Source organism: Pleuronectes platessa, chromosome 17 (genome assembly GCF_947347685.1).
Source record: "Pleuronectes platessa chromosome 17, fPlePla1.1, whole genome shotgun sequence".
NCBI classification, from domain to species: domain Eukaryota; kingdom Metazoa; phylum Chordata; class Actinopteri; order Pleuronectiformes; family Pleuronectidae; genus Pleuronectes; species Pleuronectes platessa.
In genome coordinates this window covers 14,499,994-14,522,674 of record NC_070642.1, presented here as the reverse complement: position 1 = coordinate 14,522,674, position 22,681 = coordinate 14,499,994, and the positions used below count along the sequence as shown (strand labels likewise).

The following is a 22,681-nucleotide window of genomic DNA, read 5'->3' as shown; positions in this document are numbered from 1 at the left end:
GATGTTCAAATAACACATTTACAACATCATACTTTCCGTTACACCTATGATTGGCAATCGAGGAAAGGTCCACCGCATTAAACCAAAGCCTGCGTCGTTTCAAACTGCCATTAAAATTTTACTGGAAACATAATGGCAGGTAAAAAAAAATGTTGCCCCATCATGCTTGGAAGTCAATTGTGCCTCTGGGTGTTTTATTAACCCGTCGTCAACGTACACAGAGACAGAGCAGTGCACAAACACAATTTATACGCTGTCGAGGAACTTGCAGCTACGAACTGGGCACCTAGAGAGGATAACCTTTAGTCCCTGCTGGTCAGCTATTTAAACCGCTGTTAGTTGAACCCTGCACTTTTAGCCCGGGAGAAACAAAATAGATTTTATACCCAGAGGTAGCGGCTGGTTGTGTGTCAGCTGCTTTATTCTTTTCTTACATAATGCAATGACGACACATCATTTTCTAATATATGCTTGTAGTTTAGTCACACTTTTACTTTGACACTTCAGATACACACATTATCATCTGGTTTATTTCAGGGGAAAGAATGAGATGAAGAAAAATAAGGATTTGCTCTCTCAGCAGGAACATGATGCTCTAGCAGGTTATTCAGATACAGGCAGCATACATTACACTCTATACTCCCTCATTTCTAATTCATGGACAAGTGTAGCTACAGCTGGATTCTCATAAGATGCAGTGGAACAGAAACCAGTGCCTGGTGCGATGGTGCATTCATTCACGGTAAGTCAGAGTTTTTAGCACATGCAGAGCCTCGTCTTTTTTACCTTGCGACAACTTAAACACCCAATACTTGAACAAATATGTATTTCACTGTTTGCAAGTGTTTAAAGTTGCACTTTAAATACTGGACAACATCTGGATCAGCAGCACAGACTCAACATAAAGTGCCAGAAAAACCTTTACCTGACCCAACACCCGAATGATATGAGTCAGTAGACTCACCTGCAGGCTGTGTGTGATCACCAGAGAAGAGGAGTTCCTGCCCGAAGCCGCATGGATTCCAGAAGCTGAACAAGTAAAATCTCCCTGGACTTCACTTTCGAGTTCCACTTTCAGTCGTACAGATGTATTTCTGCTTCGTACATGAGCAACTCCTGCGCCCTGCCTGACCCCCAGATTGACTAGAGACTGTGCACACCTGAGCAGACACCAACATGCAGCCCCGTCTCCAGCATTGTCCTCCTCCTCCTCCTGCTGCTGCTCTTCCTCAGCTTACACAGCCATGTCTGCTCTTCTCACATATATATGTTTTCCAGTTTTGTGCTCTCGCACTCTAAATTTTCCTCTTCTTTCTCTACCTATCAGTCTCAGCAGCTCCTGGTGTTGAATCATTAACTGTGACCCGCGGCTCCTCCCATCTCACCAGGTAGAGGAACACAGACAGGAGGAGGAGGAGGAGGAAGAGGAGGAAGAGGAGGATGGAGAATAGCTGAAGTTTGGTGGAAATACATTCAGCTCAGTTGACAGTGTTTGATTAAGTGTGATTTTCTTATAATAATATGATAATAAACTTTATTTCAAAAGTGCTTTACAAAATATGTGGGAATAAAACAACACAGAACAAAACCACACAAAACTAATAATAGAAAAAAAATATTTAAGATGTAATATAGTACATATATTAACCATAATATGATGCTAAAAGCGTTGCAATAACAATAGCTTTTGAGCAATGATTTAAAAACCAGTCTAATCTCGAGTTCCAGAGCTTCGGGTCCCGAAGGTGAAAGCCTGGTTACACGTAGTTGCCAGCCTTGACTAATAAGTGTTGGTTGGATGATCTTATATTGAAGCTCAGAGCATAGGGAGTTAGTAGCTGAATGTCACTGGGCACCAGACTGTGCTGAGCTCTAAAAGTTATAAAAAGATTCTTAAAATAAATCCTGAATCTAACTGGGCGTAAATGAACGTATACATTTGGTGTTTAAATGCGAGCAGCGCTGTCCTGCACCAGCTGAAGCCAAGAGACTGTGGATTGACTGGAACATGTAAATACTCAGTATATATTCAGAGTATTTAGTTATTTATATTTTGAAAGACACTGATTTCTGTGATATTCAGCAGTGATTCATTATTTGTTGTAGACATAGAAGAGAGGTACTTGAGAGAATCATCCCATCCCATGTCTGGGACACTTGGCCTTGTTAGCGCAACTTTAGGTGTGTTAAGATTAATATCTGTTTTTTAGAAGCTCTCATTTTCATAATTCTATCTCCACAAGTTGTTGTAGAGTGTGTGTATTACTGTAACAGCCACTGACACAGAGTTGAGACTTGGCACCAATTTGTGTGTCATGGTGACAAGTCAAAGTGCGTGAGTAAACAGTGTGAATGTTTCATCAGTGTAAATCTTCTTGCGTAAAATGACAGAAAGGGGAAGTGAAGTGAAGCAACAGGTAGGGCTGTGGGAAACGATCAAAGCTGAGACAAAGCAGCTCAGACTCACAGATTTCATCTACCAGAGTTGGAAAGTGTGTTTTTCTTTTCTTTTTCCACAGACTGAACACGGCTGGACGTTTTCCAGGCTGAATGACATGAATCTTAATGAGGCTGAAGGGTTAGCATTGTGACAAAGGGCGTGGGCCTTTATTGTCCGCGGTTAATTATTGATACGTCGTCTGGTTAATCAGCGACATTAATGACCCACCGCTCCGAGATAAAAGGGCTCTGGTTTCAGCGGTGCAGCTGGAGGGGATGTCGAGTGATAAGACATTTTTCCATTAGTAGCAATATGGTGATAACTAAAACAAACCCAGGCTCAAGTGTTGCTATTGATCACAGCCACAGATAGCTTTACAATTGCTTCAGTTCAATTCAGTATTCAGCGGGAATTAAAATGATTTTTTTATTTCAATTTGTATTTGTACTTTTACTTTCAATTTAATTTTAACATTTATTTTTTACTTTTACTGGTGTTTTTCAGGTTTTTTGTTTCCTTTTTTTATGGGGAAAGTTTTCATTGATCAACAGACACAATTCTGTATCTCTTTTTTGCACAAGGTTTTAGAAATAAATAAATAAAATAATATGACCCATCATATATAATAATAAATATCTATGTGGTCTGTTATCTAAACCAGTTCAATTCAAACCATTCAAACTAACTGTACAGCAAGCACATGTTTAAAATACTACACCCAATAATCATTTGATAAACAAACAAAAGAAAACCATTAATCAAACAAAGTAGATTTATCATTCTTTAATTCAAGTCTAATTCAGGAACCAATCAGATAGCCAATAATGTCCAAAAGTCTTTGTTCACAGACTTTGTAAAAACAGAACTAATACTGAAAAAAAAAAACATCCACAAATACACAGCAGTTCAATAAAGTGAGCATAGTTTATATCTGCAGATAAATGGTGAGCTAATAAATGTTAAATTCAGTGAAACCACAACAGCAACACTATCTGCCACAATCTTCATTTGTTCCAGAGTCATAATTAAAAACACTTCTACATCAAAGTCGAGTCAAAAACAACTGCAGCTCTTCTGTGAATTTTGTAAAATAATGAACATGTGGACCGAAAGTGGTGATAATCCTTCATCTGTCAATCAATCCTCCAAACAATAATGTGCGAAAAGGACGAAAAGAAAAAGCAATTTAAACACACAGAGGAAAAATAATTCCTCAAATACCACAAAGAGAAGTATTAGTTTGTGCTGCATACTTTACATTGCAAGGGAGCATATATATACCGCAAAAGCATGTCAAGACATACAATATTTGCTTATGTACACATATTTACTATATATGTGTCATACCTATTTAAAATTAAATATGCAAATGCAAAACCTCAACTTATAAGTGCGAGAGTACTTTCTACATAGGTGTCAACAAGGCCTCACCCTGGGATGAAGTCATATCAAAGCTCAACCGAACCACAGAAATAAATATCCAAAGATGCCACAGAGGAAAATTCCTGGGAAAGCTCCAAACAACTGTTGATGACTTTTATTTTTACGATTTTTGAATTATTTTCACCTCAAACACTTCTGCTCATAATCCAAGGAGGGTGTGAGTAGAAAAATCAGGACAGTAATTATCGGGACAAACTAATTAGATCATTTAATCTACTGTTATATTCTTGCATTCATAACAACTGAATCAATTGTAGCTGCTATTTGTGTCTACAAATATTTGATAAAGTTGACTGTTTGCATTTAAGATTCTTATTCTGAGAAATCTTTCTAAAAAAGAATTTGATTGTGTGTGGTTAAGTCAGATGAAACAACAAAGGCTCTTGTTGGTTGGTCTAGACTCTAAAGTTAATATTTCCTTACATTTAAAGCATATATGCTTGAATATATTTCATTAAAACATTTATAAGGATGCTTCTATTAACTTGGGTGCTTTATTAGTATTTATATGAACAGGCCAGTGAATGTGTTTGTGAGGAAGAATTTGTGAAGAAGGCACGTCTTTACCTCTTTGTTATATGATTCTATTTCTGTTCAAATCAGACAGTATATTAAAACTTAACCACTTAAATGAGGAGACATTTTTTAATGAGAGCTGAGCAGGACTGCGGTACCTGTCAGTCAAGCACACTGCTCAGACTTTGGAGTTTAAAAGTTGTCGATGTTTGTGGCGTCTTGGAATTTATTCTCTTATTTCTCTTACTCCCAGCTTCTTAAGTCATGTTTCTATTGAGCCTCCATCTCCTCTTACAGTCTCAGCTGTGTTTCTCCCTTCATGGTTTTGGATCCTTCATTCTAACCAACGTCTCTAAGTGTAATAATCTGTGAGCAGCTCTGATTGCTGCATGTTTCCAATGTTAAAAAGCATTCATGGTGCCTCTTCACTGAGGTTGAGCTTTGATTCATCCTCATCCAGATGAGATGCTTTGTCAGTGGCACAGCTCTGACTTCAATGTCCGTTTGCCAGGGTTTGTTGCATTAGATGCAATATATCCCCCCTTGTTTTCCAGTGGAGACTTACAGCTCTAGCAACTGAGCACCAGGATTAGCTCTGCTGGGGGTCTGGAATGAAGTGTATGTAAAGTCTGCACAAAGGCCTGAAGGAGGTATAATCCTCCGGTCCCACACTTCATAGAAATCAAGTCTTGCAAAATCGAAAGAAGCAAAAGAATCCAACAACAACACGTCTCTATTACTACACATCCGAATCATTTCTAGTTAAATAACATTTTTCAAATCTCTAAACATGGATTCGTTTTGTTTGTTTCTAGATCCTCAATTTATCGGTTTGTCACCAGATTTCTTTGTTACCTGATGAGACATCCAATTTTTGAGGAGGTAGACGAGTTGCATCGAGGTCACATGATTGTACAATACAGTTGGTCATTTTCAGTGTAAAGGTGAAGGAGACGCAACTTTTCTGTGGCAGAGAAACAGAGCAACGCATTCCTGTGAATGGCTCCTCTGCTGCTGTAACGCCACCGACTCTGTATTCTTCGCAGTGGAAAGTTATCGTGTTATCCGATGGGGCTCGGAGTACGTACTGGAGGGGGATGATCGTCAGCTCGTCGGCCTCTACTTGATGCAACAGGCTTTGTTGATGTCCCTCGGGTGTTCGAAGGCGGCGTGGACGAACTGGCTGAACAGCCGCTCCATGTAGTTCTCACCGCGGGGGAACAGACCCTGCAGGAAGGCGATGTGGCCACCGTGAGCCGTCAGCAGCAGCGCGACGTTCGGCAGGTCCTGGACTATCGACAATGGGAACGCTGTGAGGAAGAAAATACAAAATCGATTAGCACGAGGCACTGAACTTACATTCGTTTAAGCGTGTAAAAATCTCTCCTCCTCACGCCGTCCACTCACTGCTTTTAGGAGAGAAGGGGTCGTCAGCGGCATTGAGACACAGGATGGGGACTGCTGTGTTGTGGAGCTTCTTGTCTGGGCTGGCGTCCACGTAGTAGTCCTCACAAGATTTATATCCGAACAGCAGAGAGGTGAAGCGTTCGTCGAACTCACGGATCGACTGCGACTGAAACACAGAAGGTGGGAATCAGATGAGGGAAGAGAAACTATGACACAGACTGTGTTTACATAACCACTGCTACAACCATGATGAGGCTTATCCTGGTTTTGGACATGGTATTTAAATGGAAGATTGAGAAATCGGGTTCTTCATATCCACGTTTACATGATAAATACAAGTATCCAGAATACTTGTGACTGTGTGCTGTCTGTGCAGGCGCCTGTGATGTTTAACGTTACCACGGTTACAGCAACGCAGCCTACTGGGAATTTGGATTCCTGTATCGCCGTGACTATTAAAATTGAGGCCAATTTGTCTGATAGCGGGTTTCGCTCCATTAAAAGCCGACACAGCGTTACAGATTTGGCTTATTCATCTTATTGTCAGCAATGGAATCCGAGAGGGACAGCAAATATTAAACATGTCCTCCACCAGGATGCAAAGGATGAAGAACTGGAGGTGTGACTGGTGGGATTGGAATAATATGTATGCACGTATCCATATCCTGGTAATTTTCGGAGTACTCTTTATAGTAGAATCACCTTTCTCAAAACCAGGATAAGGGCTGAAATCTGGATATGATGTTTACATGCTTAAACACAAAAACTGGACCAAAGCCAACAATAACCAAGATATTGGTGTGCATGTAAACGCAGTCAGAGAGGTGACTGTCAAAAGGATACATACCTTCAGGACGTGGTCCAAATCCACCACCTTCTCCAGAATCTTCCTGTGCCTGCAAGAAACCGAAAGAACACCGGAGTCAGCGTGGCAGATTGGTAAAAAATAAATTCGCAAATTTGGAAAGAACCGAAACAGATCTGACCTGGTGATCAGACCACACAGGACAGACGTGAGGTACTTGTTGAAGAGCAGCCAGTTGAGTGGTTCTTCCATAGAGACGGAGGATTTCTGCGCATCCCAGGGGACGGAAACAGTGAAGCCGGCCACCAGCCCCGACTCGGAGCGCTTGCGGCCCAGGTAGTTTAACAACAGCATTCTTTCAGAGGGTGGAAGAAAAATAACTTAGGAAATTAAAGGGAAGAGGAAGACTTTAGTTAAAGGGCAGAGAAAATTAAATATAATAACGTTTTTCAGATAAAAGGCAAGACATTTGAAAGAGTACGCCAACTCACCCTCCCATCGACACTCCGGTGCCAAGTACAGGGGCCTGTGGGAGGAGTCCTTTGACGTGTTGCACCACATGCTCGAGATCTGAGGTGTTGGCTGCACAATAGGTGCGAGGCGTCTGAAGCAGGAGGACAGAGGTCGTCAACAACCATAATTACTTCTGTCAGTACTTTCAAACTGCATATCTGTAGCATTTAAAACCCTATTTCTTCATACTAAAAATGTAAATATATAAAAGTGTCATAATATAATCAAACACATTATATATGTATATATATTAAGAATAAAAACAGAGTCATAAATCAGCTAAAAATGTTATTCCTCAAACACGACCAAATAGTGCATTTGTTGGGGACTACTTTCAGCTGCGGATTAACACATTTAGTGCAGTAATGAGTATTCCCAGCAGCAGGGCTTTGGTATGTTTCAATAAAAATAACCTACAGGTTTAGGACCTGTACTTCGATTCATCCTAACAAAATAAGTATTCAAATGTATCTCATTAATGCGTTTCCAAAAATGTTTGAACAGTAGAGATCTAAACAGAGAAATAAGATCAGGCTTAATGTCCCAAGGTCTAGGCTTGAAATAGAGGTGAGCAGGCCTTTGGCTGCCCCTAATCTCAGGAATCAGCTAATCTATTTATATAGGAACCGCTAAGACCGTGAAACATTTAAATCATTGCTTAAGACCCACTTCCTCTCACTGCAGTTCAATTTGAATTGAGTTTGAGATCCAACCCCAAATATTTTTTCTATTTCAGATTTGGAGCAAATAAACTCTAAACGTTGAAGCTACTTGACAAAAAAAAAGTCTGTTAACATGACCATAGCTCATTATGAAATCATCGTTCTTACCAACAACTCTTCTCCTGCGACCCCTCTGTTGTTAAACACCACACATCTAGAGAAGAAAAATGTCAATGGAAACAGGACCAGCAAAGTAAATTCCATTCAGTCAGGGTCATGTAAGTTCACTGCTTTAAACTCAAACTGGAGTGTGACTTCCAGAAGATTTAAATCAGTTTATAATTACGAAAAGAAAAAAAAATTGGTTCTGATTTTGGCACACAGGGAAATAATTGAATCCCTTCCAACAGCTGACCTGTAGCCACGGCGGGTGGCCTGGCTGATGGTGTGGAGCACGTAGGGCTGCTTGCTGTTCCCTGCCAGGCCCGGGAGGATCAGTATTGTGGGGCGGGTAGAGGATTCTGGGTAGGACGCACTGGCGTGATTGTCTACCCAGTCCAGCGAAATCTGACCGCCGTCACCTGTACGGATCAGCTCACTGTGGGACGAGGGGAGAGGATTGAAAAGGCCTGAACTTGAAAAACAGTCATATAGATGTGTGATTCCACCAGTTAGAGAAAGATACTGGGAGACTGAACTTACTTGCGATACGTGACGTGGGGTTTGGATTTGAGGACGGAACAGACCAGGGTTTGGAAGCGGCCTCCCCAGCACCACGGCGTGGGACTGAAGCGCTCGGACACCACAGGACAGTGCTCGTGGAGGAATGCACTGAACGCCTCACTACAAACCAGAGCTGGTGTCTGAGCCAGAGACACAAGAGACATGAAACATGAAAATCTGTTTAACTGTAACTATGTGTTTGTACACACAACTATTTTCATTTTCTAAACGTTCCAAACCTAACACATTTGACTACAGCTGTGTTACCTTGTCAAGTAACAATATTGTGTTACATCACATTTATGGATGTTTAACGTTCATCAACACTTAAAAATATCCTCTTGACTGTGTTATAGCACATTATGAACCATCTATTGATTGTTTATATTCTGCTTGTTAATGCTGGATAGGGTAAACATTCACCAAAACTATTATTCAGAGCTCAAGTATATTGTCTGAAAACATACATATACAAAGTATACAATATTATTGTTTACATTTCTTCTTTTGAGCTTGAAGATGAATTTTATCGACGTAAAGCTCTGTGCTGTCTGATCATGAACAACTTAAATGAAAAGAGAAATTAAAATATATAAAAAAATGACATAATAAACTGAATTGATAAAAGCATATACAAAAATATTTGATTGAAATACAATAACACTAAATAAAAAAACAAAATAAAATATATTCAAATCTAAATAAAGTAAAGTATAACAAATATTTAATTCCAATATGAAAAGAAAGCACAAAGTAAACATGTTAAATATATAAATAAGAAAATTAAAGCCAAATGCTGTGGGATAAAATATAATTTAAATAAGAAAAATAAAGCAGGGTAAAGGTCAAATTTAATACGATTTAAATAAATAAATAAATAATAATATCGTAAAATAAAATAACAAATTGAGCAGAATACAATGAAACTAAAGTACTATCTAACTAAAGTAAATTATAAAAATAACTTGAAGCCACAGAGGAGGATGTAATGAAAACAGAATGAGACAACTACAGGATGATGAAACACACAATGAGGCGGTGGTGGAGCCGAGGCACCGACCTGACATTGGCGGCCCCACAGATAGTAGAGAGCGGCCGTGATGGAGCAGATGAACACGGTGGAAGGTCTGGAGACACACTCCCAGTATAATCTCCACAGATCCAAGTGGGATAACAACATGGTGACGACCTGCTGGGATCTGTCTGCACGGGGACCGGAGAGAAGCGCGACCTGCCGTCTTCATCACCGTTAGCCGAACAGCAAGATGTCCCACGGCTCTTCCTCGCCCTAGAAACGGATACAGAGCCGGTGAGAGGCTCCTCTCGGCGGTGTTTGTCCCCCGGCAGTAGGCGGTCCTCCGGCGGACACGGTTCCTGCTTCCTCCCGTGACCGCAGATCGTCTGTTCGGACCTTGGACCAATGACAAATGTCCAGCTCCGCCCCCACACACACAGGGGGACTACAAACATGGAAGTCACCAAACACGCATGCGCCTCTCTTCTTCTTTTTCATATTCTATATATTTGTTTAGAGCCTCAGCGGTGCCCCGCCCCTTGTGTTTTCTTCAGGTATTGCAGAAATTACATTTTCAGTTTGAACATGCGTGACTCATATAGTACTATATTATATAATATTATATTACTACCATATACGAGAAATATGTTTTTCTGTTGTGAAAGGTGTATATCCCTACATACTCTGTATTTTCTATTTATTCTATTATTATTAGTATAGCTATTATTTTGACTCCTTTCATATTTGTAATCTCTTGTCTATCTCATTCTGAGTCAGCTGCTGAAACAAGGGACCCAACAGAACTCAAATCCTACACATGGAAACACAGTGAAAGCTCTTGTTTAAATGCATCATGATGGGTCCAGTCTAAATACAGCTTGACCAACCTTACAAGTCATTTTAGTTTCCAAGGTTTGGTTATCAGTTTTTGTTATTGTTGGTTTCAAACATGGTCTAACTCTACGCGCTAACTCTAAAGATCATTTTTAGTGTTTCATTGCATCTCTGATCTGTTGGGTTGGAGAATCATTTTTAACTTTTTTACAGTCCTTATGTTTCAATTTCCCTGAGCTTCATCTTTCAGGAAATGCTGCCTCTGTTCAGCTTTTATAATAACATCCATCATAATGGTTACTACCATGAAGAAACACAGGAGCCATAACAACAGATGACATTTTACATATAGGATCATTTAAAACATCTCACTCGTCTTCTTTTTTTTTCTTGAATTTGCCTTTATTTCTAACCATTTGGATTAAGTTACACTACTATACAACCTATGTGAAAAAAATGTCATATTAAAGCCTGAGATCAATACAATGGTTTATTGAGAACAACAAGGTCTTCCTCAGTAGCCAGGACTCATTGTATCTAGTTGAGTGGGATTCCTGTCACCACCTCGGACTCAATGCCACACTCGTCATTTCCTCGCTTGATCTTGAAGAAACCTGAAATCACAAGACACAAAAAAATTATTGAGGCCAAAATTTCTCTCTCACCACATTGCCGGCTTTTACACATCGACATGTTCTGCACGTGGAAGAATATGTGACAGAGAAAATGTGACATTTTGTCGTACCCTTGTCTCCCCAGTCACTGTTCCAGGAGTTGGCAGCCAGCCAGTAGGGCGTCCCCTCCTCCTGCCCCCAGCCGAGGATCTTGATGGCATGACCACCAAGCATTTCCCCTGTCACATGCTGATACACACCTACAGTAATACAAATAAAACATGCATCTTAAGTGGAGTAAAAGTACAACATTTACATCGTAGGATCAGAGGAGTGAGGTTTTTTTCATATCTTAAGTTCATTTAAATAAAGGTCCAGTGTGTAAGATTTGCGTGAAAGGAAACTAAAGCTAATATAAAATAATCCTACTGATGTTCTTACTGGTGTGTAATAATCTGAATTGTACAAATTGTTGTTTTCTTCACACTAGAATGAGCCTTATTATATTTACATCGATGGAGGCAGGCATGTTTTTTACAGTAGCCCAGACTGGACAAACTTAACACCTTTTGAGTTTTTTCCACAATCGGAGGCTACCAAATTAATTTTAGGTATTAGGTATTTAGGTATTAGGTATTGAGGGGTATTAAGCTGCAACATCACCACTAGATGTCACTACATACTACACGCTGCACCTTTAAGATGCTCTAAAGAAACTCGGCTCTTAAACTGGGGGTGTGTTCAAATAACAGGATTCAAGATTCGAGAGCCCTCATAAACGCTATATATTGTAACAATTGAAACCATTAAAAATAAAACAAATTGTATACTTTATCCCTCTGTGTCAATCCTTTGAATTAAATGGTTTAAAAAAGAAAATGTCCTTTTTGGTAAAGGGGAGTTAAAGCATCAAGTTGGTTATACCCTGAACTTCTGAGGAAATGCCTTGGAAAAGTCTCAGCATGAATGCAAAGTAAAAGCAAAAGATTTACCATTAATACACAATCCAGGTTCATGTTAACATGTGGGCAGGGTAGAGGTTTGTGTGCGTACATTATATATACTATAAGCCTCACCAGTCTTATACAGCAAAAAGTCGGCATACACAGAGAAAGCTGCCTCCACAGGCCCATTGTTGTACAGCTCAGTCATGATCTGCTCCTGTTGGGAGGGGACGCTGTACGTGCGTCTTCCTGAAAAAACAAGACACACTCTCTTCAAAGTTGATAATGTTATATAAAATATAGGGTGGGAGAATTGTTTTTTATTTAAATGTTAATACCAAAGTGTTTGTCTTTCGGGTAGGAGGGTGAGTATCCATCGATGCACAGCTCCTGACACTTGGGAGTCTCCTGTTCCCCCTGACATGGAGGACGAGTTCCATTCACATGATGCTCACAGGCAGCGATGGAGTAGGGCCTGCAGCCTTTAAACACACAACACCACAGTCAGTCCCAGTTGAGTCTCTCCGAGCAGCTTTGTAAACCCGTTTCTGTGCACACTCACCGACTTTAGAGCCGTACAGGCCTCCTGTCACGAGCCCTGTTTTCCCCCAGAATTCCCAGGCAGCAGAGGGATAACCACCGAAACAGCTACGACCAACAAAAACACCACATGCGTTGCTCAGTGTTACCATAATTACACTTTGTTTATTTGCTCAACAGACACTCACCCCATGCCACAATCATCACAGCAGGAGAGCAGATCTTCAGCTGAGATCTCCACAGAGATCTGACCGCTGCTGTGGATACATAACCTGTCGGACATCGCCTCAGCTGCCCCGAAGGCCTGGGAGACATTTCAAAAAGGAACGCCTGTATTATTGATGACCTCATCTTGGCCCCTCTTCTTTGTTACCTCTGCCAAGGAGGTTATATTGACATTATTTGTATGTCATCAGGATTTGGCAAACACCACAGATCAGATTTCCAAGAGATTTGGTGGCACAAATCCAGAGAAAGGTTCAAATCCTGGATTTTTTTTTTTTTACTTTATTTAACATTGTGAGATAGACAGTTTTTTTTTCACATTTTCACAATTTTCCCAGGGAATTATTAATGGATCTGGATGATATATGTCAGTATCTCTGAGTGTGTAAAATTTAAGGCAACTGTTTGACCTTGGCGGAGGTATGCACTTGACAAAATACCAATCTAGTTCTGCACTATTAAATCTTTATATCATAATCCGCCAGTCTCACCCAGCAAGATCCACAGGAGCCCTGGTCTCTGATCTGATGGAGGGTGGGACAGTTGGGCCACTGCTGACGTGGGTCAAAGTTCTCTGGAAGCTGCAAGTTTTCAATATTATGAGCCCTGTAAACGAGAGAGGACGAGTCACTGAAGCACTGCAGATAAAGACTAACCTGCTGACTCTCACCTGCTTGGACATGTGAGACACACACACACACACACACACACGCACACACACATGGCCTGAGGTAGTACAAACTTACACCTCTGGCAGCTTGGGTCCGTTCAGTATGGTTCCACACAGTCTCTTCACCTGGCTGATGTCAGCGTTATGGAAGTTCTGTCCCGCCTGGAGCAAAAGACCATTGTTCACATCAAATAACCATCAAGTCTTCTTTTTGATTGAAATCTGCAACTCCTCCATTTCACATAGCAGCTGCAACAGTTGCAGCGAGTCATTGGAAATACAGCAAATCCCCTGAAGTATACGATCGGACGTTTGCGTTGATCTCACCGTCCATGTGGTGTTGGCTTTGTTAATGAAGTCGACCATCTCAGCGGAGAGGAGGCCGAGGTGAGGCCGGCACCAGGAGACCGAGACGGTCGCCAGCACACAGAGGAGGACGAGTCGATGCATCCTGCAACACAGGCGATTTTAAAATCAACCCCTCGGCGACGACGTGACAGCATGAAGACTTCACAGAATGTTTAAAATGATTTTCACTATGATTCCCTCAAAACTGTTTAATTTAAGTGTATTTAAAATATAAGCAGAGTGGATTTTTCAGTTTCAGACCTACACTTGTCTGGTATTTACACAAGTTCAACATAACTAGAGAATATGAGAGAGTTGCAGGTAATGTATGTGCTGTAATTCTGAAAAGCAAAATATTACACAGCTAACTCTCAACTAAATCTCAACTCTTACCTGTGTTGTTTCTTTCCTCGACGATGCTCTTCTTCTGTGCAGTTCCTTCTCCTCACTGAACAAATCACCTTTCCTCTTCAGCGTTTTTACTTCTCTCCTTTTTACAAGCCACTCGTTATATAATCACATGTCTGGGTTATGGATTCATCGTCAGTTTAAATCTCATGTGACCAACAATCAGTTTCCAAAGGTTGACATGTTTAATGTGTTTTTCCCCATTGCTGCACACATAGACAGAAATAAAACCACAAAGCAAAGCATCTAGATATATATGAACTTTAAACCTGCTGCTCTATAATAAAAAATATAATTTTACTGTGTAGAATATATAACATCGAGGTCAGTCCATTAAAATCCACCATGTGTAAATAAGTTTTCTGCACAATCTACTTTCAGGCCGTTTCCATAATTCCAACTCTTTATTTGTTCAAATATATACAAATCAAAGTTTCACATTACATAGCAATGTTTGTAGCTCTCCTTTGGTTCGGTGCAAGGTTTCTGTGTGCCGGCCTGTCTACTCACCAAAGCTGCTTTAAGGACACTTCAGCTATAGCAGCCTCAATATGCGTTTCTCTCTCACATATCATCAAAGACATTATATTTGTTCAATACAATTCACACCAACAGTCCACACCTGACGAAGCCACCTCAGAATTACACTGTTCTTCTTCTTCCTCCCTTTCTTCCTCCTATTACAAAGTACCTGGAGTAGAACGAACAAAGACAGAAGAGTGTTGGGATGCTACACACATCTACGCAGCACATACACACAGTGCTAATGAGAGAAGTGCACTGCTGTAACAGGTAAAGAGTTTCTCCTACAGAAACATAAGTGGAATATTAAAGAAGACATATTATGGGTTTTCAGTGTTTCCTTTCTCCAGTGTGTTTTTTAGTTTTTTTCTTATGTTTGTTAAAAAGTTAAAAAGTCTTGGTAAAGGAAACTCCTCTCTCCCACCAAAAACACTGAGGTTCCTAAAACACCTCGTTGATAGTCTGAGATTTGCATTAATAATGCACACTAGGGCTCTTCCTCTATAATCCCATTCGTATTTCTTACTTTATTTACCATTTTTTTAATTAAAACTATATAAATGCTTTTTATAAATTTTTCTTATTCTTATCATACACCAGGTATACGGCAAGGTGTCTCAGTCTGCTCCTCTAGAGATTCAGGATCTCGTCTATTTTCTCCAGGAGCGGTTGCGATGTCTGTATCTCTAGAGAACATCATGGGAAGTTTTTATTTTTTTTCTGGTGCGCACACTCTTTCTCTTTCTCGGAACAAGTGTAAAAAGAATTACATTGTTAAACATAGAGACAGAGCTAGCAGCAGTGGCGCCGCAGGATAGGCCCACTCCCTATGTGGACACGATGCACGCCCCCAAGCCAGAGTACATCGGCACGGAGGCTGCAGTGTCAGCTAATTTATAAACAACAAAAAAAACATTGTTATAGTAATTAAAGCTCTGGAACAGAATCGTATACTATGGAATAATGGAATAGATCTTTTTTAAATATTTCGATTATATTAGAGAAAATTCATCCGAACAGCCCTGATGAGTCTGATACGCCCCATAACAAATCCAGGTAAAGCAAGAGCGACATTTATCCTGTCAGGCGTTTCAGACAGAGGCTAAAAAGAGGAGCTGCAGTAAGGGACAGTATGAGGAAAGTTTCCTAAACATTAGAGCATGTAAACCTATTCAAGTAATAACCCTGAATATGAGCATGATATGTCTCCTTTAAGCTCACATTGATTTGACATGAAAAATAGGATTTGAGTTATTAAAATAAAACTTGATGAAGGTTGGTGACTGCGTCTACTAAATCCTAAAATAGGCAGTGTCGTGTTAAGCATATTTAAACATTTCATTCAAAAGAGAAAATATGAAATATTATATGAAATATTCACATTTGCTCAATAATTTCAATCAATCCAAACAATGGGTCCAAAATGTTTTAAACTTTTCCAAAAAAAGAGGAAACACATGATCAGCGTAAACTTGAAATGATGATAAAACACCCCTGAATTGTATCAATGTGCTATTTATGCTGGTGAATATAACCACTGTGTGTGACAATTAATCCAGATGCAGGAGGACGAGGACAAATCACAGTCAAACCTAATGAGACCAGCCTGCTACAAGAGCGCCCCCTGCAGTCTACGTGTGTCCATGGTCCTGTGACGGCCATATCAACGAGTTGAAGGTGAGAGGTCAGGGTCCTCGAGTGAGAGGAGAGCCGGACCTCTAGAGTGGGCAGAGGGGGTTTCTGAGTCTGTAGCCCCCCCAGGGAAGTTGAGGGTGAAGGGGTTTCACTGTCCCTGTATGTTGCCGGTGCCCTGGGCCTGTGCAGCAGTGGTGCTGAGGTACTGCCAGCTGAGGGCGGCCAGCAGCATGGCGGCGGACAGGTACATAGGAGACAGGTGGTGGGTCCTGGAGGGGAGGGTGGACTGCGACAGCGCGGACTTCTCTCGGATCAGAGCCAGGATGTGCAGGGTCTTATCTCGTGACGGGTCGGTGAGGGAGACCTTCTGTAAAATCTGCCGAGAGGAGAGAACGAGGGTGAAAATCTGGTTTAGTTGTGTTGAAGTGAAAAGTAAGCAGAGGATACAGAAACGGCAACACACCCACCTCCTGGCTGTGCTGGCTGATGATGGTGTGCACAGCTCTCATGTTGGTGGCCTCCATCATGAGGGTGACCGCCTGTCCCTTCCTGATCTTTACCACTCCCTGGAACACCATGGGGTTGTTGTAGCATTTTGATAATGTAGATATCGCCATCACCTGGTCAACAGAGGGATTGCCCATAGGCAAGGGGAAGAAATCAACTAATGTGCTCAATTTGTTTTAGCCATTTTTGGTTTTATCAAACACCCCCTGGTTTTATTTTCTCAGATGTTGAAATTTCTCAGTTTGATATGATTGTGCATTGAATAACTTTCACTTCTACAGGTCTGGCCAGAGGAAGCTGGGTGACGACTACGGAAATTGTTTAAGGCATTTTTTTTTCCAATTTACAAAGAAAAGAAAGCACAACATTAAAATAACTTTTAGTTTTAACCCTACAGGGAATCGTATCTTATTAAAGTCCATCTTGGCAAAGTTATACAGATTTAATGATTGAGGGTTTTTTGGCAGCGCTCTGAGCTCATACTACAAAAGCATCTGTGAGTGACACATCAGTCAATACCTGTGGAATTGCACAGAAATTGAAGACGCTCTGGTTGCGCAGCCGCGACAGGTAGGCGATAACATCTGGGACGTGTCGCAGGGCGTCGGTGACCAGCAGGTTGAGACAGGACAGAGCCGACTCCAGCTTCTCCGGCTGGGCCAGGTCCTCAAGACGACCGGCAAACTGACTCCAAGCCTGCAAAGGGACACGAGGACGCAGGTTAACACAACATCATAAAATTTTGAATACTAAAGAATTCAAAGACTCAATTTGCCCAAGACTGTTGTGTGACAACTTAAAAGGTCACACACACATACAAACACCCTCATTTCAGACTGAAGAACAGGCTCCTACCTCTTGTGGCCAGAAGGCTCGTCCCACTTGCGTGTCCTCCAGATAGTCCCGGATGATGTTGGTCTTCTGGAGGAACAGGCCCATGGAGTTGGCCAGCTCGGTGTCCCGCCCCACCTCGGGGTCCTCCAGCTGGGATGCAGAGAAGAGCTGAGACAGGCCAATGCCGACCAGCCCGGCCACATAGTGGCAATACTGCACAGAGGGGAAAACAGTTCTACAGTTACATCATCCACCACAAACAAACTGTCAGAGACGTGTTGAATCTAAATCGAGCTAAAAGGACGCTGCTTTGCACAGTGTGAGGTGTATGGGAAGAATATTATTAGTGTAGAATAAAGCTGCTAAACAAGTTTGCAAGTATGGAAGCATAAAATCATCATTTATGAACTTAAATACTTATAAAAAGGTTTATTAAGACTTTTTCTTTTTAGGTTTATAGTTCTACAACTTACAACAACCTGAAAAAAAACAAAGATTAATTAGTTTAAGCAAAGTTTCTTTTGGATCTCTGCGTATTTATTTCGTCAAGGGCTCTATTAAATGTATTTGCATTTATATTTCCATTTATGTTGATGTGTTTTTGTTCACCGTGCCCATTTGCTTGTTTGTCAGCAGGATGACGCAGAAACTACTGAACAGATTTCCACGAAACTTAGTGGAAGAATGGGATCTTAGCCAAGAAAGAGCCCTTAATTATTTTTTCAGATCCTTTAACATTGCAAGATAATTTTTATGTTGTCACCAATTTCCCAGGGAATAATTCATTGATGTATTGGCTCTACTCAGCCCCATTCTAGTTATTATTGCCATTCTCCTAATATACAGTAACAAAAGGCTAACTCTCACCAGGTCCCACTCCTTCATGGATCCCACTTTCTTCTCCAGGAATTCGGCCATTCCCACTCCCATACGTTGGCAGATATCTGAGATGACGTCTCTGTATTCCTGAGCAAGGTTTCTGAACTCCAGTGATATCTGGATTGAGAGGACACAAGAAGATTTTAGTCAAAAGAACCTTGAGTACCTGATGCACCTGAGTACTACCCTTTTATGTGCGACCATGCAGAACCACTGACCGTGGGGAAATCCTCCAGGACCTGCCGATCTTTCTCCTGGCTCTCGGTGAAGCACCACTCGTCCTGGTACAGGAAGGTGTGGAAATTATTCAGCATGGGGACTTTCTTGTCCAGGGGGATGGTCATGTCATCCTCCACTGTGTCCAATGCTCGCAGCACCAAGTAGAAAATACAAACTGCATGTCTGGATGGCAGAGGGAGGAGGGAGGACACAGAGTCAGCGTGGAGTTGTGTGTGTGTGTGTGTGGGAGCCGGCTGAAAAGCTGTCTCGTCACTGATGTACTAAATGACAAAAATAACAGACATGACTCGGGGGTCAAAGCTCAGAGATCAGGTTAACCTAAAAGTAGAAGATTCCAAGATATTTAAAGAACACACACACAAACACACACTCACTAAAGATGTGTGCTTACAAACAGCTGTCATTTATTTTCTGACAATCCTGAACTGAAGAGGGAGCTTAAATGAGAAACAGCAGCAGCAGCAGCAGAGTTATCTGTCTGCAACATTATCAGTTTCCTGCGGCAGGTTAAAAGAAGGATTTTAATGTAATTTGTTATTAATGTCTTTGTGTTACTGCATGCAGGAGGCCGTACATGACTTATACATTCTGCTGAAGAAATATTGTGTTTTTGTTTTAGGACCTCAATCTGGCGTCGGCCCTTATCACCAAAATACTTCATCTTTATAAATAAATGAAGCCTCCTTCTACAAAAGCTTTTCTTTTAAAACCTGTTTCACGGCACATAAATATCATTGGAATGGTACAACGGAGCTGGCATGTATATGAGGAAGCAAAATTGCTACAAAAAGCTAATATTTCCTGTTTCACTATTGAACTTTGGGGAATTGTTGAATGTTCGTAGATCAGATGAAGCTATTTGAAAACATTGCTGCATAGATTTTCATTTTATAGATCATAATTAAACGACACAAAGACACAGTTTGAACCGAAGTGAAGAAACTGCTTCATTGTGGTGACATAGCACCTAAACACAGCTCCATAGATCAGAGATCAGATCTTATCCTGCAACAACAAGCAAACTAACAGAGTGGACACGAGACTGCTGATGTGCATTTGATTTGTTGTCATTTGAATAATACTCAAATAAAAAAAATTGGACCATTCATAACATGCATAGCATTTAGGATAACTGACTCCGCAGTCTGTGGTCGAACTGATACGTTATCTTTCTACTAAATGTGTTGAGAGTTTAGGCCATTGTTAAATCACTCCAGGGAGAAAGGAAACCCTCCACAGGAAATACCATCAGTTCTTTTATGGACGGTTTCTATGAGGGTAAAGCAGGATACATGCAAACATATACAGATATAAACAGATGGATTGATCTCAAGGATGTGTGCAGCTGATAGTAGTTTCCACTGTAGATCTATTCGTCTCCTCATGCATATTGTGCACGGGAACCTGCTGCAGCCTACGCACGAGACTAGAGGACACCATGCCTGCAGACACACCCCTCATGCCCCTCACCTGGACTAACCCCCTGTTTACCCACCTCAGCTCCCCGTCCAGCGCCTGGATCACGGCCGCGAAGCTCCGGCTGGTTTGGTTCAGGTACAGGTAGCAGGTCCGCAGACTGTCGCTCATGGACTCCTGGCAGGAGAGACAGAAGAAGGCGCTGTGTCGGTAAAAGCTGGCGGCTCTCACGGCGCTGGAGGGGCGGGCGGCCTCCTGCAGGCCGCGCTCCCCGAGCCTCCAGCCCGGCAGCAGGGACCGTGGAGCGGACCCACCGCAGCCGCGCGGCGCCACCGACAGAGATCGCTTGAACACGGCAAGGGAGACGGGACACTTGTAGCCAGCTCCGGCCATGGGAGCGAACACAGCCTGCAGCAGCGGCAGCTATCAGACGACTGAGGCCATGGTGAGTTATAAACATGAAGTCCATGCAGAGGACACGGGAGCGGGGGGGGGGGCGAGCGACGTGCAAATGTTTTTAGGAGGACGTCAGGGTGAAGGAAACAAGCGCTCCACTGATCTACAAACACTCTATACCTTAAGCGTGTGTGTGCAGAGCGTTTGTAGATCTGATGTTGTGAATACAAGGCTCCTCCTCCCGCTTCGACCCAAAACATGACCGTCACCTTCCTCACTGTTTACTAACCCGGTTCATGTCTGTGTGACACGGATTCACCACAATATTCATGTGACTGCTTTAAACTTAGTTAGATTATGGTTCATAAAGTGTATGAAAGTGGAAAAGTCCGACCTAAAATGGCAAAAGGCCTTGTTATATGCTTATTAGCTCAAGTTTTCTCTCGGTTACTGGGCAAAAATTAGATAAATAAGTAATAGTGTTAATAGAAAATGATAAATAAGTTTATGGGAACTCTTGTATTCTAGATTCCACTAACCAGAAAGTACATGAATTATAAAAACTGCTATTTACTCTATCGTTAATATAGAATACATCATAACAACACTGTGGAAAGTAATCAGATGTTCTGTAGTTCTGTATCAAAGTGCGTGCTGCAGATTGAGGAAGTGTAATGTGCTGACATCTGGTGGCCCACGGTGGGAAAGACAGTAGGACGTAGAGGAGTTGTTGTTATACAAATGAATGATAGTAATAATACAAAGTATAGATAAGTTTAGGGAATCTTGTGTATTCTTGTGTACTTGTGCGAGGCATGACATTTTCCAAAATCTAGAGCGGGTTTCATCTCATGTTATTGCTCACAAACTTACAAAATCGGCCTTTAACCACTGATAACAACACAGTGGGAGTGTTGAAATACATATGTGGTTTACACATGTGTCTGAGACAGTGTGTTACTGCCACACTACAACTCAACTGTTATACAACCCAAAGTGACATTTATCGGGATAATTTTCAATATCAAACCAATATTTTTATCTTGAGGTACTTTTTGGACATACTATGCTTTCGGCCTTATTGCGCAGCTTTATAAGATTCACTTATACAGTCTGTAGGTTATTGACCATGAATAACCACGACCACCCACTCCATCCACATACTGGACAGTGTGTGTTTCTGTGTGTGTGTGTGTGTGTGTGTGTGTGTGTTACCCAGGGTTTAGATGGTTTAAATGTAATATAAAAATAATAATGATAATCTCATATCCCGTTTAGCAGGGTCAGTTCCTCTTTCCACTCGACTGTGGTAAACTTGATCTTATAGTTTTTACATTTGAGCTTAGTGTGTTGTGTTCCTGATACCTTGTTGATCTCTCTCTCTCTCTCTCTCTCTCTCTCTCTCCCTCTCCCTCTCTCTCTCTCTCTCTCTCTCTCTCTCTACTGAGTTAACTGTGATGTGGCCTATCAAAGTAAGAGCCTGGTTAAAACTTGGACACACCAGCAGTGTCTGCAGGGGCCCTGTCTCTCCGTGGGTCACATTGCTGTTTTAAATAGTGAGATTATCCGTCAAACATGCGCAGAGCATCTCTCCCTCCCAAGCTCATTACGTAACACAAATCCCGAGTCAATGGTCACCCCTGTCTTTGTGAGTGTGAGCCAGCACAGGAGTGACACCACAGACCTGATTTGACTTTAAGCCCGGTGATCTGACGCTGTCCCTGGCTGAGGAGCGGAAGTGAGCAGCAGTCGTGGCCAATCCATTCAAACTGAGCTAAGAATGTGCAGATCTGCGGTCAGCTAGCCTGTTTGGTTCCAGTGTTAATGTCCACGCTGTGCACACCGGGTCATAGCAGCATGTCCCGTATGATCCTCGAGACAAATGCAACCACGCATCTTGTCCCAGCGCGTGCATGTGTACATCATTCATACAGCGTTTACTCACATAATCCAATTTCGGCATGACGGTCGAGCACCCCCCCATCTTGAACTTGAACAGGTTGAACAGCTCCTCCGGGTGACCCAGTGACTTCAGGATGTCCATGATGCTGCGGGTTGTCTCAGGTGTTTCTCTGTCAAGTCGCAGTGTCCATGAACGGAGGAGCTGCAGCGGCAGACACCAGACGAACACACGGTCACAGGAGC

General features: G+C 41.7%; 4 protein-coding genes across 5 annotated transcripts in view; all 4 read right to left on the bottom strand.

Annotated features, from left to right (window-relative positions):
- The window catches only part of prkg3 (protein kinase cGMP-dependent 3), a 10,996-nt gene extending 9,625 nt beyond the window's left edge, over positions 1-1,371 (bottom strand). The window contains exon 1 of the mRNA XM_053445210.1: positions 965-1,371. The gene's annotated coding sequence lies outside the window, so the exon portion shown is untranslated. The remainder of the gene's footprint in view (positions 1-964) is intronic.
- A 1,837-nt stretch (positions 1,372-3,208) lies between these two features.
- Positions 3,209-9,921, bottom strand: LOC128459936 (phospholipase ABHD3). The gene is made up of 9 exons (XM_053444900.1): positions 9,570-9,921; positions 8,489-8,649; positions 8,202-8,384; positions 7,955-8,000; positions 7,103-7,215; positions 6,793-6,966; positions 6,654-6,702; positions 5,807-5,972; positions 3,209-5,709 (listed from the first exon to the last, which is right to left on the bottom strand). Exons 1-9 carry the CDS (start codon positions 9,687-9,689, stop codon positions 5,519-5,521), a joined length of 1,203 nt encoding a protein of 400 aa, XP_053300875.1. The 5' UTR covers positions 9,690-9,921; the 3' UTR covers positions 3,209-5,518.
- Positions 9,922-10,895: 974 nt separating this feature from the next.
- Positions 10,896-13,807, bottom strand: LOC128459937 (cathepsin B). Its single transcript, XM_053444902.1, has 9 exons — positions 13,679-13,807; positions 13,428-13,513; positions 13,173-13,287; positions 12,645-12,760; positions 12,479-12,564; positions 12,255-12,398; positions 12,049-12,165; positions 11,104-11,232; positions 10,896-10,972 (listed from the first exon to the last, which is right to left on the bottom strand). Exons 1-9 carry the CDS (start codon positions 13,799-13,801, stop codon positions 10,896-10,898), a joined length of 993 nt encoding a protein of 330 aa, XP_053300877.1. The 5' UTR covers positions 13,802-13,807.
- A 685-nt stretch (positions 13,808-14,492) lies between these two features.
- On the bottom strand, positions 14,493-22,681 carry fdft1 (farnesyl-diphosphate farnesyltransferase 1). 2 transcript variants are annotated; one of them, XM_053444899.1, is made up of 8 exons: positions 22,482-22,681; positions 20,220-20,317; positions 18,703-18,886; positions 18,473-18,601; positions 17,627-17,818; positions 17,291-17,467; positions 16,732-16,884; positions 14,493-16,640 (listed from the first exon to the last, which is right to left on the bottom strand). In XM_053444899.1, exons 1-8 carry the CDS (start codon positions 22,578-22,580, stop codon positions 16,413-16,415), a joined length of 1,260 nt encoding a protein of 419 aa, XP_053300874.1. In that variant the 5' UTR covers positions 22,581-22,681; the 3' UTR covers positions 14,493-16,412. The 2 variants fall into 2 exon arrangements, with proteins under 2 accessions (XP_053300874.1, XP_053300873.1); XM_053444898.1 differs by lacking the exon at positions 22,482-22,681 and having other exon boundaries at positions 20,220-20,641.

What these genes read in the sequence shown, in the direction of transcription:
- LOC128459937 (XM_053444902.1), bottom strand. Translation starts at nt 13,801, where the DNA reads ATGCATCGACTCGTCCTCCTCTGTGTGCTGGCGACCGTCTCGGTCTCC. An exon ending in GGACCCAAGCTGCCAGAGGT is followed by an intron (nt 13,288 to 13,427) that starts GTAAGTTTGTAC and finishes TCTCGTTTACAG; the next exon opens with GGCTCATAATATTGAAAACT. An exon ending in CTTTTTGCTGTATAAGACTG is followed by an intron (nt 11,233 to 12,048) that starts GTGAGGCTTATA and finishes GTATTACTGTAG; the next exon opens with GTGTGTATCAGCATGTGACA.
- fdft1 (XM_053444898.1), bottom strand. Translation starts at nt 20,533, where the DNA reads ATGGCCGGAGCTGGCTACAAGTGTCCCGTCTCCCTTGCCGTGTTCAAG. An exon ending in CCATGAAGGAGTGGGACCTG is followed by an intron (nt 17,819 to 18,472) that starts GTGAGAGTTAGC and finishes CCCTCTGTGCAG; the next exon opens with TATTGCCACTATGTGGCCGG. An exon ending in GAGCCTTCTGGCCACAAGAG is followed by an intron (nt 17,468 to 17,626) that starts GTAGGAGCCTGT and finishes GTCCCTTTGCAG; the next exon opens with GCTTGGAGTCAGTTTGCCGG.
- LOC128459936 (XM_053444900.1), bottom strand. Translation starts at nt 9,689, where the DNA reads ATGTTGTTATCCCACTTGGATCTGTGGAGATTATACTGGGAGTGTGTC. An exon ending in ACCGGAGTGTCGATGGGAGG is followed by an intron (nt 6,967 to 7,102) that starts GTGAGTTGGCGT and finishes ACCCTCTGAAAG; the next exon opens with AATGCTGTTGTTAAACTACC. An exon ending in CCCCTTCTCTCCTAAAAGCA is followed by an intron (nt 5,710 to 5,806) that starts GTGAGTGGACGG and finishes TCTTCCTCACAG; the next exon opens with CGTTCCCATTGTCGATAGTC.